At 32.9% G+C, this 15842-nt stretch overlaps 1 protein-coding gene across 1 annotated transcript; it reads right to left on the bottom strand.

Annotated features, from left to right (window-relative positions):
- Positions 1 to 379: 379 nt before the first annotated feature.
- LOC131066645 (F-box/kelch-repeat protein At5g15710-like) lies at positions 380 to 1471 on the bottom strand. The gene has a single exon (XM_058001460.2). It carries the CDS (start codon positions 1469 to 1471, stop codon positions 380 to 382), a length of 1092 nt encoding a protein of 363 aa, XP_057857443.2.
- Positions 1472 to 15842: the final 14371 nt, after the last annotated feature.

Here is a 15842-nt window from a genome sequence, read left to right as displayed (position 1 = left end):
ACATTATCGGAAACGGAAAATAAAAATTTGACGACGTGAGACAATTTTCAGACGTGGGGTGCCCCCACAGGAGATAACCTATCGGCTAAAAATATTAGCTAACTTAACCAAACAACCTTCAAACCAAAATTAGACAAGTGGGTAAATTTAATTTATTTCTCAATAGCCAACAGCTCACGGAGCACACGGAAATCCAATTCCCAGATCATAAATCTGTCTTTTTCTGTCACTCATATTAATTGAGTTGACCAGCCTTTTATTTTTAACAAATAAACAATGAAAGAAATTCTTGTCACCTACAGCACTTTCTCCTGCATATTCTTCTTGTCATACAAGTTTTGATTCCTCGATACACCGCATAAGACAGCCAAACTTTAGATTATTCAGTACCAGCCATAATTTCCAGTGGTAGGCATCTCATGCTCACATATCTCAAATCTGCAGGAAACTTGGGTAGCCAATTCCAAGAGCTTTTGCTCACATCATAAACAAGAATCTCCATGCTCTCATTAGCTCTCAAACAGATCTTATCTCCCACTCCCACACACTCAAACCAATTTGAATTCGAGCTTCTCTTAAATTCCTCACACACAGAGCTGGGCATTTTCCCAATCTCTTCCCACTTGTAGTCCTCCATTGACGTCTTGGGAGAAACTAACTCCCACATAACTACGCCTTTCAAAATGTGATTTTCTTCGATTGCCCCAATCACAAACACACCACTCTTACAACAAACAAGCCGAATCGACAAATTTTCGGCGTCTGCTGTGGGCATGGCCATAATTGTGGTGATCTCCTGTTCAATATTGTAGGCCATTATGCCGCCAGTGGCAGTCACACAGAACAAAGAGCCCTTACAGAAGAACATGTTTTCGTTTCTTATAATCACATCAGGAATGCTGCCTGCAACTTTCCATGTCTTGGTCGTAGAATTGTATGCTTCTACTATAACCTTATCACTGCTGCTCCTGCCCGCCACCATGACTGTATATTCTTCCGTCTTATTACCCGCTGGTAAAATTGCCTTGGCAAAAATTCTACTCACAGAAACCATTTGTGGCAGCATGGTGTACGTTTGGGTAAGACGATTGCAAACACATAGCGTTGAAGAATTAAAGCCAAAGAAAACATTGGCGTTAATGTCTACCAAGAGCAACCCGGAAGCAGATCCTCTGAAATTGATGGGGCAATCATGAGGGATGAAAGATAAAGAAATGGTTCGCCAAGTGTGGGTGATGAAGGAATAGATTAGGGAGGGCAGTTGGGTTTTGGCAGGGCAAAGAATGAGAAATGGCTGGCTATTTCTTGCTATGGAATTGAAGTGAGGTGATGAGAAGAGAGTATTCCAGGTCTTGCAAACAGCCCTGAAACGGAAGAAGCAGTCCACTGGAAGGCATTCCAGTATTCTCTCCATCAAATGTTCAGGGAAATCTGACCACATTGTTTGCTTACGAATTCTGAGAGCACCCATTTTCACAACTAGAGTCGATTATCCCGAATAGAGATGGCTAACTATTTATAACACTGCCAAGCTTAACGTTAACTTTGAATAAGTGAGCAATGGAGGCGAACAACCAATTAAACACAAGTCTTGAGACTAAGTCAAGTCCCACGCGGTACTGAATATTTTGTAAGTGGATAAATTTATTAAATCCAAGGCAAACAAAAAGACATTATTTTAAAACAATATAAGCACTTTCTAGTCAGGGTCGATATAACTAAACAAACAAAAAGACATTATTTTAAAACAATATAAGCACTTTCTAGTCAGGGTCGATATAACTAAACATTCTTCAACAATTATTTTTTATATAGTATTGAATTAAGCGTTTAATGGTCCACAGCGAATGAAAGGCCAATCTTCCGCATCTTCCATCTCTATCTTTACTGGTCAGCCGTGGAGTGAGGTGACCAGCATTTTATTTTCTTAAAAACAAAGAAAGTCGTGCACACCTCACATATTCTTGGTTTCATACTATACGTGTACTCAGCATCTTACAGAAGAAAAGCTAAAAATATATAATTTATTGCATTGATCTAAGCATCGGCAGTGAGGGATTTATGTATATATATTTTATTAATGAAGCTAACGATTGACATTCAAGAATTCAACTTTCACCATCAGAGTATTAACTAAGTTTGCTAATGAAGATAATGATTGACATTCAAGAATTCACGTTTCACCATCACAGTATTAAATTGTTTATTAACTAGCAATTGTACTTTAGTGTGCAATGGGTACGTCGAAAAGAAGTGGAAGGTCAATTTAAAAAAATATTATCTTTAGTAACACAAACAATGCTTGGAAAATTGTTTTGAGACCATTGATTCTAGCGTGAGACAATTTCCCGATAGAGAGTTCCTCCCCAAGGAATAGTAACAGAAATGAAAATATATATTGGATGTGCAATAGTTACGGCGATAGCAAGATATGCTTTGGGTAATATATTGGAGGGTAGACAAAAGTTGGAAGAAACAAACATTGCCTTTGTTAGGAGTAATTATTTAGGATATATTTGAGTTGATCTTGAGATATGGGGAAAAACTAAATATGAATGGATGCAACTTATAATTTAAATTGTCAAGCTATGCAAGATTTTTTTGTAATACAAAATGTTTTGGTTAATCATTGTCTTTCTCCACTTCTTTATTCAAACTTTGTTGTGAGGGATTCGATTTGATTTAGGATGTTTATGAAGTGGAATACTTTGGGTAGATAATCTGACAGAAAGTCTAATGTTCCTTTCCCACTTAAATCGAGACATTCCTTAACCTCTCCATTTGTGATTGATTAACGATCTAGGAGGAAATAAACTACCAATTTAGTGGTACACGCGAGAAACAAATCTGCATAAAGTATACACACATTAGAAATCATAGATGAATCGTTGAGAGAGTTTTATGGTGTAGAGGTTTCAATTATGATAGAAGATATTCAAAGAAACATTATAGTATGTAATGTTACTATTTTCTATTCCCTATCCATATTTAACAAAGTTTTGATTTCAAGATTAGAGGAGTAGGATGGGCAACTGCACCATTAGAAAAAGTAGGCTATTCAAATCTGTAAACTAACTTTCGTGCATCTTGTTTGAGAGGAAACATAGGTTATGGTCACAACTATCAATACAATATTGTCAAAATATTAGGCATTAAACAAACAAGTGCTATAACAACTATTGGAACGCTCTCAACTACTTAGTCCTTTTCCCTATGAAGCCATCAACAAAAACACGTATGAGAACCCGACATTTGTAGTGTCAACAAGACAAGAAAAGTCTTTTTAATCAAACTTACCTTCATTACTTGTACTGCATGCATCTCAAATTCAAGTTCTTGCAAGATGATAGTCAATCTTGAGAACCAAAAGGTATAGATCAATCAAATATACTGAAACATTGAATAAGAATTTGGATATGAGAATAGCAGCGAAGATATGGTGAGATTTGGTAGGCATGTCTAGTGCTGAATAAAGAGTTTGTGAGGAAAAAAAATATAATGGGTTTGATTTTTATGATATGGAATAAAAAGAAACTGTACCAATACTAATGATTTCCAATTTTGTAATATGTTTGGATGCATTAATGGGCCATGGTAGAAAATGATGGACAAACTGAAGCAAAACAAAGTGTTATCTACTTCAACAATGTGCAGATCACTAACCAAGTAACCAAGTCTTACATCCTAATTAGGTTAATCTTGTAAAATGTTTCATTAAATAAATCCATATTTCAATAACAAAACATACAATTGTGTCACAAAGTTTTTAATGCTTCCTCACCTCCATGTGGTCAGAACTACAACAAGGAAGTGTGTTATGGCGTTCATGTTCCTAACCAAAATCCCCTTCCATTACACTGTTATGGATATTCATACCGTGGTAAAAAGCTCCGATTTTGGCACAGCCAGGGAGGATGCTGGCAAAGATTTTGGAGTTTTATTTTATACCTGCCAATTACACTTGCTTAGAAGTTTCTCAAGCCTTATCAACAAATCCGTTCTGTGCACATTTTGTCAAACAGCTCACATGCCTTATCTATGCTTCCACATTTTGCATAATGTCTACCAAGGCAGTCACAATTGCTTCCCTTATGCTTTGATCGATGCCCATACCCTGTTCGAAAGCTCCCAATTTGGCGAAGGCAGGGAGGATGCTGGCAAAGTTTGTGGAATTCTGATTTACACCTGCCAATTGCATTTGATTAAATTTTTCTAAAGCTTTATCAACACATCCATTTTGTGTGTATCCTGCAATGATTGTAGTCCATGTGATGGCATCTCTTTGAGTCATTTCGTCAAACAGTTGTTGTGCCTTTCAATTCTTCCACATCTTATATACATGTCTATCAGACAATTTCCGACTATATCATCTGACAAAAACCCTCCTTCCATTATGCTTTGATAAATCTCCATACCCTGTTCCAAAGCTCCCATTTGGGTATAGGCTGGGATCACGCTAGTAAATGTGGCTTATTCGGTTGGAAACCTGTTTGTTGCATATACGAATCAGTATGACTACCTCGTTAGGAATTGAACTTTTCGATCTCGGCATTGAGCGGCTGAACTCACTCCGATTCCTCTGCACTCCCAGTCATCTCCCATTTGCCGTGCCCTGGATCACGATCGTTGTGTTCCAGCCTTGTTTTCGCAAACTTCATGGTTCCAGAAGGCACTGCAAAACTTGAGGTTAAACAAAGCAAAATGTTGCATTCCACGACATTCAAATGCAATATTCTTACCTTAATTTCTTATGAATGTGAAAAAAAATAAGAAAAGGGGTATATGACTGAAAAGATTTAACTGTCGCTAGTAGCAGTAGCAGGAAAGAGCAAGCAAATACGCAAAAGACGCTGCTCAAAGTCACAAATTTGACAAAAAATACTCTGTTTTTCTCTTCTTTGAAAGATTTTCTCTTTTGTCACAAAAAGGATTCTGAAAAAAAGGAAATAATTAGACAAAGAAATTGCTCGGTGCAACTGTTAAATTGTTCCTGCACTGCTGATCGAGCATAGAGGGAATAATTTGCTGAGTGAAATCCAATAAAGAGGAATTGAAAATTGTAAAGCCCTTTCAAAATACTAGAAATGGAAATCTTAGCTAGTTTACCTGTACTTACTGCTAACACCGGCCTAATGACGAGACAGGTGAAGTAGCATCGTAGCATGGAAGGGAGAAACTCATCTGATGGTCCAAACAAAATAAAAATTATAATTAATTAAAAATATAATTCACAATATTTTATATTTTATATTAAAATTAAAAAATAAGAAAAATAATAAATAATTTGACATTAACTATTATAATTATTTTTAATATTTTATAATTAAATTTAAAAATAAGAAAAATAATAAATAATTTGACATTAACTATTATCTACTATATCTATATCTCATTATCTCTATGATTTTATCTCACTATCTCTCCCTCTCTTACAGTATCCTTTTTCCCCTCCTTCCATATCTCCCTCTCTCCCTATCACTCCCTCTTTCTATATCTCTAGCCCTCTCTCCTCTCTTTATATTTTTCCCTCCTCCTCCCTTCCATTCTATCTATTTATATATTTTTCTGTCTCCTTCACTTACACTCCTTATTTCTCCCTCTCTATCTCTATCTCTTTATCTCCCCCCCCTCTCACTCTCTACTTTATCTCTATACCTATCTATGTACCCCTCTCCTCTCCCTTCCTCTCTACCTCTCTCATATTCACATCATATCTCCCTCCATCTCTCCTACTCTCCTACTCTCTCTCTCTCTCTCTCTCTCTCTCTCTCTCTAATTCTCTCTCTACCTTCCTCTCACTCCCCCCTCTCCTTTTATCCATATCTTTCTCTACCTCAACCTCCCTATATCTTTCCAAGTCTCTTCCTCTCCCTCTCCCACTCTATATATTGGGCTACATCTCCTTCTCTTCCTACTTTTTTTCTCTCTCTACTTATTTCTCTCTTCCTGTTTCCCCTACTCTCTCTCTCTCTCTCTCTCTCTCTCTCTCTCTCTCTCCAAGGCTCTCTTTTTATCTCTCTCTATTGAATTTCTTTCCCTCTATATCTCTCTATCTTTCCCTCTCCCTCTTCCTGTTTATTTTCTTTATCTCTTCCTCTCTAGATTTTGATCTCTCTGCTGTTGAATTTCTCTATCTTTATATCTCCCTCTCTCCTCCTCTATCTTTATAAATGTCTCCCTCTCTTTGTTAATCCATCTCTCTCTCTCTCTCTCTCTCTCTCTCTCTCTCTCTCTCTCTCTCTCTCTCTCTCTCTCTCTCTGTGTCTCTCTGTGTCTCTGTCTCTGTCTCTGTCTCTCTCTCTCAATATCTCTCTATCTCTCTTTACCCTATATCTCTCCCCCCTCCCTCTTCCTCCCTCCTTCTACTCCATCCCCATCTCCATCTCATTTCCACATCTCTCTCTCTCTCTCTCTCTCTCTCTCTCTCTCTCTCTCTCTCTCTCTCTCTCTCTCTCTCTCTCTCTCCCTCCCCCTCCCCCTATTAGTAATGGACCCTAATTATCTTCTTGATTCAAAGGTTTTATTTCAGTCATGTTTGAATCCTTATAAGTAGATGCATAGTTGATTTCAACCCGTGACTTCTCCATTCAGACCATTATTGCTCAAACAACATTACTTGTTAAATGGCCTACTAGTTGACCCTATATGATACACAAATGTATGAAAAAAATAGAGTAACTTTTTTTTATTAATCTTCATCTCTTCAACGTACCCATTACACACCAAGATGCCATTACTAACAAGTGAAAGGCCAATCCCACATCTTCATTCTCTATCTTTGTCGATTGATTGAGGACTGAGCTCACTAGTTATTATTTTCTTAAAACCAAACAAATTAAAGAAATCCATGTACACCTATATTTGGCACCTCACATATTCTTGGTCTCATTCTATTAAGACAAATTTTAATTCCACAGTTTTGATGCCCCACACAATACAAGGAAACTTATTGTTTCTCTTAGTAAGTCAGCAATTTAGTCAATTGGAGGACAAATTATTGGGGTGAGAGATATTTTTTAAATGATTAAATTAATTAAAGCCATCAATAAAGGTAGTTTAGCTTGCTTCTTCAGAATTTATTCCTCAGCATTTTCTTCCTTCCGCACATATCAAATGTCTAGATTGTATGTTAAATGTGTTACGCGGTTGAAGACCTAAATTTTTCTAGTGTATCTAATCATAATTAGTATTCCAGAATTAATTATTATTTATTTAATTATCTTTTTTTTATCTTTTCATAATAAATAAATAAATAAATAATTATCAATTTTCATCTTATACATAACATAAATAAATAAATAATTATCAATTTTCATCTTATACATAACATAAATAATTAAATAATAGTTATACTAATATTCTCCCAAACATATTCTAAGAATGAATCATATTTAAGGCATAAGTTCTTATGGTTCCATTATTCTCTCCACCAAACTCAAGAATATAACCTTCCTAAATGCATTCCCCTTATTTTCCTCAAGAGTATTCTTCAAGCAAAGGAGCATTCACATATTAACTAGTCAAATAACAAATCAAATCACAATGAAGTCATGGGTAATACTTTGAGTTAATTCTAGAGTTATTGTGTTGTTTTTGATTTTTTTTGTGATCTATATATAGAGGTTTGGAATAAAATTCTCTTGTTTTGCATTTGATTCTATTTCAATTTTTGAATGATTGTTTACAATAACACGTAGTTCAAAATTAGATTATCAAAATATATTGTGGAAGAATGTAAAAAGTGATTAGTCAAGGTATAAAAAACTGAATTGAATTTAATGGTGAAACTAGACAAATAGTTTCTATATGGTGTTGTCCTTCAAATTCGAAGATAAACCATATTTTTTTAATCTCATGTGTAGACATGTTTACTGTTGCTTTGCTGCTCTATTAATGAATTTGATTTTTATTATGTCATTGCAATTAGAATTAACATAAGATGGCCTATTTTTGCAGCATTGTGATTGACTTCTTATGTAATATGCATTTGTACTATCACAAAAAATGCAAAATATCTTTAAAAATGGAAATCTTATTAATATTATTAATGTATTTATGTAATGTAAATAGTTTGTAACATAGTTTGATCATAATCAACATAGACAAGACCGACATTAAAGCTGCAGGACAAGTGCCCAACACTGGTTATCAAAATAATCTTCCTTTTATGTCTAGCTACCTCACATCGCAATATGAATATGGTTGATGGATAGAAACTATACCATTCAAGCTAATTACTATAAATTATTTGTTTTCATTATGTCATTTGAGCATTTTGGTTGTATTATGCAAAAGTTCATGGTTTTAGTTTGCATGTAACATTTTGTTTTCATTGTCTCAGTTTTGGTTCATATTTCAAGCCATTTGAAAGCTTATATTAGTTTAGGAATTGACTACCACATTCATGCCTCAACTATATATATATTATATTTATTTTGAGGCAAGTATTTTAATGTATGGATTTATTGATAAATGACATATTTTTATGTTAATTTGATTCTCCCACTTTATGCTATCTACATATTCTATTATATATATTATAACACAAATATTAGTACTTGTCGTTAGGCTAGTACTATTGCAATCAATTGCCATTGTTTTTTGTTAACTCATTATTATTCATATATTTCTCCACCAATTAAAACTATGAAATTTTTGTTTTGATATGTGTTTTTAAATTTATATAAAGTTAAGATGCATGATTCTTAAGTTTCTAAATTATAGAAATTATTCTTCTCCAATCTAATTGGCTTGGAAAATTTACATCTTATTAGTGAATTTCCGGAATCCACTATGTTAATGAATTTTTTTAGGCAATTTTTAGGTATGTTAAAATAACAATTAGCATGTTTAAATCTTCTCATCAAATTTATTTTACACATCCACTAAAACAATATTTAACAAATTCTAAACTTTTAAAACTTTATATAAATAAATAAACATATATATTATTAAAAATAATAATAATATAGTACTAATATTCACAATAATAAATTAAAACAACAACAATATAATAATAAATATATAAAAATTTATAATAATATTATAATATAAATATAATAATTAAAATATAATATTATAAGAATATTAATGTTTATCTATATGACTCCAACCCTAATTTAATCTTAAACCTAATAATACATGTGAATGAATTTTTTAACATATTTAATTTAAGCCTAACCTAACACAAACTTTGAACGTAACTCTAAATTAACTATAATCCAAAGTTAATTTTTGATTTGTATTTAATATATCATGTATTTATTAGTATATAATTAACATATATTAATATTATAACAATTAAAAATACAATAATATAAGAATCGTAATGCTTATATAGAAAAGAAAAAATGTTGTAATAAAATAAGATTATTTTTAAATAATAAAAAAATATAATAACTAGAATAACAATACATTATTTGTTATAATATTAAAATTATTTTAAAAATTAGATTAGGGTTATTCTCATATAATATTATATTATCACTTGAAATTAGGTTAAGGTTATTCTCATATAATTTAATATTATATCATTATAAGTGGAATAAAAGAGATTGCTAGTATTTCAGGACATGGAGGATGATTTGATTTGGACTAAGAATGTGTCAGGTTCTTATATAGTAAGGGAGGGCTATAAGGCTTTGTCTCATCCCTCTTCTTTCTCCTCTTGGCCTTCTCAACTCTTTTGGCATTCGGCTTGTCTTCCTAAAGTTGGTTCTTTTGCTTGGTTAGCAGTACAAGATAGAGTTCGTATGGGGATGAGATTAGATAGACTTGGGATTACAACTGGTTTCTTCATGGAATCTTTGGATCATGTGTTTTTACATTGTCCTTTTGCTTCAGATTGCTGGTATTAGCTGTTTGGTAAGCTTGGATGGACATCTACTATTTGTCCTAATTTATTATCTCAATTCATGGCTTGGCCTATGTTGTATTTGATTTCATTCTATTCATGTATCTGGATTGTTGCTTTGTCTATTGTTATTTGGAATATTTGGCTTGAGAGGAATAATAAGATTTTCAAACACAAATCTGCTTCCTTGGTGGATGTGATAGGCATGATTCAATCTTCCATTTCTGAAGTTGTGCTCTCCTTAATTTATAAAAAAAAATGGATCATTTGTGTTCCTTTTCTCACTAGGATAATTGGGTCTCATGGAATTGGGAGGCTCTTCGAGTCATTCCCTCTCATGGGGTTGTATCATTAGGTTTATCTTCTATAGTCAAGCGTAGACTTTCTAAATGGTCCCCTCCACAATTCTCTTTTAAATTAAATTTTGATGTGGCTGCCAAGGGCAATCCGGGCAAATCTAGGATTGGAGCTGTCATTTTTTATCATAATTAAAAAATTGTCAAGGTTGCTTGTAAATATATTGGTTTTGATTCTAACAATTCTGCAGAATTCCATTCTTTATCATTTGGTCTGGATTTAGCTATTTCTCTGAAGTTTGAACATTAAGGATATTATAATTGAAGGAGATTCTATAGTGGATTTTCATTCGGTTTCTAATAAGAAATGTGCCTCCTTGCAGTTACAATACCTTTTAGATCGAATTATTGCTCAATTAAAGTTTTTAAGTGTCTTTACTATCTCTAATTGCTATAAAGAAACTAATCTTATTGCTGATTTTCTTGCTAACAATGCTGCAGTCGAGTGCTTGGAATACTTGGAGGTCTCCCCCATGTATATTCCCTCTTCTTGCATAAGCATTTTATACTAGCTTTGTTTGGTCGATATTTCTTGTTTATTTTGTTGACTCATGGGCAAGGGGGTGCTTTTCAATTTTGATTTGGTATGGCATATGTTTTCTTGTTCTTGAAGGTGTGACATCTGAGCTTAGGCAATATGGTTTAAACATTAGGATTGGTGGTGTCCTTTCAAAAATTTGATGGTTTGATACTTTTGTCATGCACCCTTTTCATTTTTGATATACTTGTATGTGCTACATTAGGGAGGGTGTTGTCCACTTGTTTATTTTGTGGTAACATTTTTGCTGATGCCATACATACCAAGTGTTTTCTCTACAAAAGGTGGTGCTGATGGAGATTATTTGTGTAGTATGTCTCTTTCATGATTCCTTTGTCCTCATTCCCTTTACATTTGGATCAGGTTTTTCTAGTTGCATAGTGGTATTTGATTTCTTATCATGCGTGATCTATTTTATTTTTCCATTCGGTGCTGCTGCAATCATTATTGTTAATTAGCCTTACTTATTATTGTGGATCATATATTGGGAGATTGGTTTTGTTAATTATGAATCTGTGTGATCTTTATCTCGGTTGCTGATCATTTCTTTGGATCATTGGCTTGGTAATTATGATTGTGTGAGTTGTTTATCTCAGCTTCTATGAGATTTTGAGCATCACTTCAAGTTATATTTGTTATGATGTCTTCTTTGATTTGGTTTTTGATATACATGAGTTTGTCATATCTCTGATCTTAGTATTCCTTCCTCTTGTTAATTATTTCCTTCCAGGGGTTGTCATTCTCATACATTCTAATATGACGAATTTGGGTGGCATTGTAATCTGCTTCAGTCAGATGATTTTCATGAGGCTTGGAAGGTGGTGGTTGAGTTTTGGATCTTGGAGACTGCAAATGTTGCGGTATATGTAGTGGTTTCTTGTTTTTATTTTGTTTGCTTGGCTCTTCTTATAGTTAATATCTTGGCTCGACCTCTTTTTGATTCCATCAGGGTTTCAACATCCTGCTCTCCTTCTTATTTGGGTTATTCTTTGTCTAATCACAATTTTCATTATGGCATGCTCACTTACAGTGATTTAATTTTTTTTCTTGAGTTTTTTTTCTTATAAATGGATTGGAGAATGGTTCTGTGTAGCCAGGGGTGGTCCGAGGAGTTTCAATATTTTGTGTTCCAAAAGTTGTAATTGGCAGCTGTTCTTCTATTCCACTTTTATCAAAAAAAAAATGTGGAATAAAATTAGATAATATTATAATATATCTTATTATTTCTAATACAATCTCATTTTGTAAAATCAAAATTAAAATCACATTACAATGCATACATATAATTTTAACCTACTATGCATATATTTATAAGTTTCAACTATAATTCAAATGAGTGATTATTTTTTTATTTTTAAATTATACTAATCAAATCAGTTAGTTCAAACAAGCAAATATTATTACATAAAATTAAAATCTTAGATAATTATTACATTTATTATTTTATTAAAACGACAAGTATTGACCACTATGTGACACTTGTTACTCATTCTCTTTGATGTGTTCACATATATTTGTCTTATTTAGCTATTTATTAGTTCTATGTTCGGACTTGTTTACATGAACACATACCACTTTGATCTATCTCCCATTTTTTTTTACCATGGTCATGAGGTTGTTATTATAACCACATATTCATTTTTAGAATTTAGATTTGTCAAACTTCTAATTTTTACTTTTCATGCTTAAGTTTGAGTAAACACAAGTTTGCATGATATCTTGCTATTTCCTTCTATTTAAAGGTACTAAATGAAATAATTCTAATCATCTATAATTTGAGATTTATATTTCATTATAATTTGCATTAAATACACACTTCAATTAGTATATGTAGTCGCATAAATCTGTCCACTTAATTAAATGAATACTTAGTATTTATTTGATTATTTAACCATCAATTAATAATTAATTAAATTAATATTTAATTAATTCATCTTAATACTCTTCTCCTTTTAATTAAATAAATTATTCAATTTATTTGATTTAATTCACTTAACCAAATTCAGACCATTAATTAAATAAATAAATCATATTTATTTAATTAAATATTCTCTCAGATTTAAATAAATTAATATTTATTTAAATCCCCCTAAATCCCACTTCTCACATTTAAATAAATTAACATTTATTTAAATCACCTTTATCCTCTACCCACTTGCATTTTCCTACAAATGCAAGTTGCACAATTATTTTAAACAAATAATTTATTTAAATCACCTTTATCCTCCACCCACTTGTATTTTCCTACAAAAGCAAGTTGCACAACTATTTTAAATAAATTATTTATTTAAAATCCTATTTATCCTCACCCACTTGAAACCTTTAATGGTTTCCCTTAAAGTCTTCAAACTTGATGGCTTTAAAGTCTTCAAACTTGATGGCTTCCTTCTATAGTCTTCTTAAGCCTTTACTGGTTTCCTTTAAAGTCTTCAAACTTGATGGCTTTAAAGTTTTCAAACTTAATGGCTTCCCTTAAAGTCTTCTTAAGACTTTAATGGTTTTCCTTAAAGTCTTCAAGCCTTTAATGGTTTCCCTCAAAGTCTTCAAGCATTTTAATGCTTTATCTTCCTTTTTCTCATTTAAATAAATTAATATTTATTTGAATATTTATCCAAATGCAAATTACACCATTTAATTGAAATAAATGATTTTATTTTAATTGAAAATACCAAAATTCCTCCCACTTGCATTTTCCTACAAAATCCACTTGCATGCCTAAACCCCTTCTAGATTCTTCTAAACCTTTCCTAATTAACCTAATCCATCCCCTAATTATTGTCACATTCCTAAGCAAAGGGAAGTCACTTCTCAAAGCCTAAAAGTCTTTGATAATCATTAAAGGTTTTCAACCTTCAACCACTAAATGTCTCAAAGTCTTGGATAACCTTTGAAAGCTTCCAACCTTCAACCACTTAATCCACAAAGTCTTCAAAAACCATTAATGGTTAACCCAAACCCTCCTACATGGTTAAAACATTTGTTTTGACTCAACCTCTACCCAACCCAAGGGTCTCATCAAGCCTTTAATGCTTTGACCATGATTATCTCTTAATTATTTGCACAAAGGTTTATCCTTGGATTAACTCTTAATCCAGTGGGTAATCCTAATTTAGACTTGACCCTTACCTTCTAGATAACCATGAAGTCTTCTCAGGCATTCAATGCCTCCAACCCCTTCTCTCAACCCAACCCTATGTTGACACTTGTCACCATTTTATTGGTTCAAATTATGCACATGGATCCCCAACTTGCAAGCTTGACCCTTGATTAAACGTTTCAATCCTGGCCATCCATTGCTCCATTTTTCCTATAAATAGAGCCCATTCCTTCATAATCCAGATCCTGAAAACTTGTATCCATTTAGGCTATAGACATTTTTAGAGAGCATTTAGCATAGCATAACTAAAATCTTGTCTTTTTGGTAAAATCAATCATTTTAGCATCAATAGCATAGTATTTAGCTTTTCATTTCATATTTGAAGCTTAATATTAAATCTCAATCCTCCATAAGCATCCATAGTACAAAAAACTGCTGAGAGCTACACTCATTTGGGACTTGGAGAGGAAAGGAACAAGGGAGGAGCAACTATGAGCATCTTGATTAGCTATTTCATTCTATGTTTATATGCTTTCTATTTGATGCTTAATATCTCTCTTGATATGCCTGTTTAGGATAATCTTTTATTGCTAACACTAACGTTTGTTTCTTGTGCTCTTGTGTGTGTTGCCATCAAACAGATTTTCTAATCCTTTTTGCAGAGCATCATTTGGTGAACCCGACGTGAATCCAACACCAAAAAGATCAACTTTTTTTTTTTTTAACCAATAACATGTTTGAATGTTGAAAATGTCACACAGGTTGCGCTTTTGACACTGTTTTGGTGCATTTGACATTATTTTGGCGCTATTCACCCTGTTTCAGTGCTTTTCCCTTCTTTGTCTTTCCCTTTCTTTTAGTGCGTTTGTGTTAAATAGTGCCTCTGTTCAAACGTAGACTAGCGCTATTGTAACAAAACGTTGTACAAATCACCTTGTAACCAAAAAAATAAAAAAAACCAAAAATAAAAATAAAAATTAGGCTTGTAGAAGCCCACCAAATAGGCGGATTTTACTAACTATTTTTCTCTTTTGTGCAGATTTAAATTAGATTAAAAAGTAGATTTATATTTTTTACTAACTTGTTTTTTGAAGTTGGTTTTAAAAATGAATTCACTTTTTATTTTGGTTTAAAATTAACTTCACATTTCAAATTTGGGCTTTTAAAAAAAGAATCACACATTTGTTTGGGGCTCTTAAAAAGAATTTCATTGTTCCAAGGTAAAAAGAACCACAAACTTACACAAAAACAACTTTTTTTTTTTTTTGCAAGTTAGGAAACAAACTTCGTTTTGGTGCTTAAAATCAACAAGGCAAATTTTATTTCTTGCATCAAGATAAAACTCACAATCCACACTTCCATTTTTGGTGCAAATAAAATTCACAATCAACTTGTCTCATTTTTAAAGCAATTTTACTTCAGGCAAACGTGTTTTTCATTAAGTTGACTAGGATTTTCAAATTCTAGTTTACTCAAACAATTGCCTTTGAAAATTAAAAAGAACACCATGATTGTTGGAGCAACATCTCCAAATAGTTAGATCACATTGCAATGGTAGATTAAAAAGAACAAGTGTTTTTCGTGCTTGGCACACTTGTGTAAAGAGTTGGTCGAGTGGTCCTACTTCTAACACACACTATCCTCTCCCTTGGCTTTCGTGGTCCTAGGTGCAAGAGAAAAGTGTTAGTAACACTCAAAATTTTATCTTTTTAAGAGAGGCCTGCCAAGAGACACATCACTCTTGGGAACGACCTTGAGCGGTAAATCCTTCGAGCCGTTATAGAAATCAGGTGTGAGCGAAAGCTGTAGCCTTGGGTATAGCTGTTCCTACAGTGTAACTGGTCGAAAGAACAAATGGGCCCCACCACCAGTTACAAGGCTCTTAAGTGAGTCACTGCAGAATGAACTTATGTCCAAAAACATCGAACATGACTAAACACCTTTAAGTAGTAGCCCACCCATTCTATTGATTGAGGATATTTGCGATATAATTTAGTG

This window comes from Cryptomeria japonica, chromosome 10 (genome assembly GCF_030272615.1).
Source record: "Cryptomeria japonica chromosome 10, Sugi_1.0, whole genome shotgun sequence".
NCBI classification, from domain to species: Eukaryota; Viridiplantae; Streptophyta; class Pinopsida; order Cupressales; family Cupressaceae; genus Cryptomeria; species Cryptomeria japonica.
The sequence above is the reverse complement of the archived record's forward strand: the minus strand, read 5'-3'. Positions and strand labels throughout refer to the sequence as shown.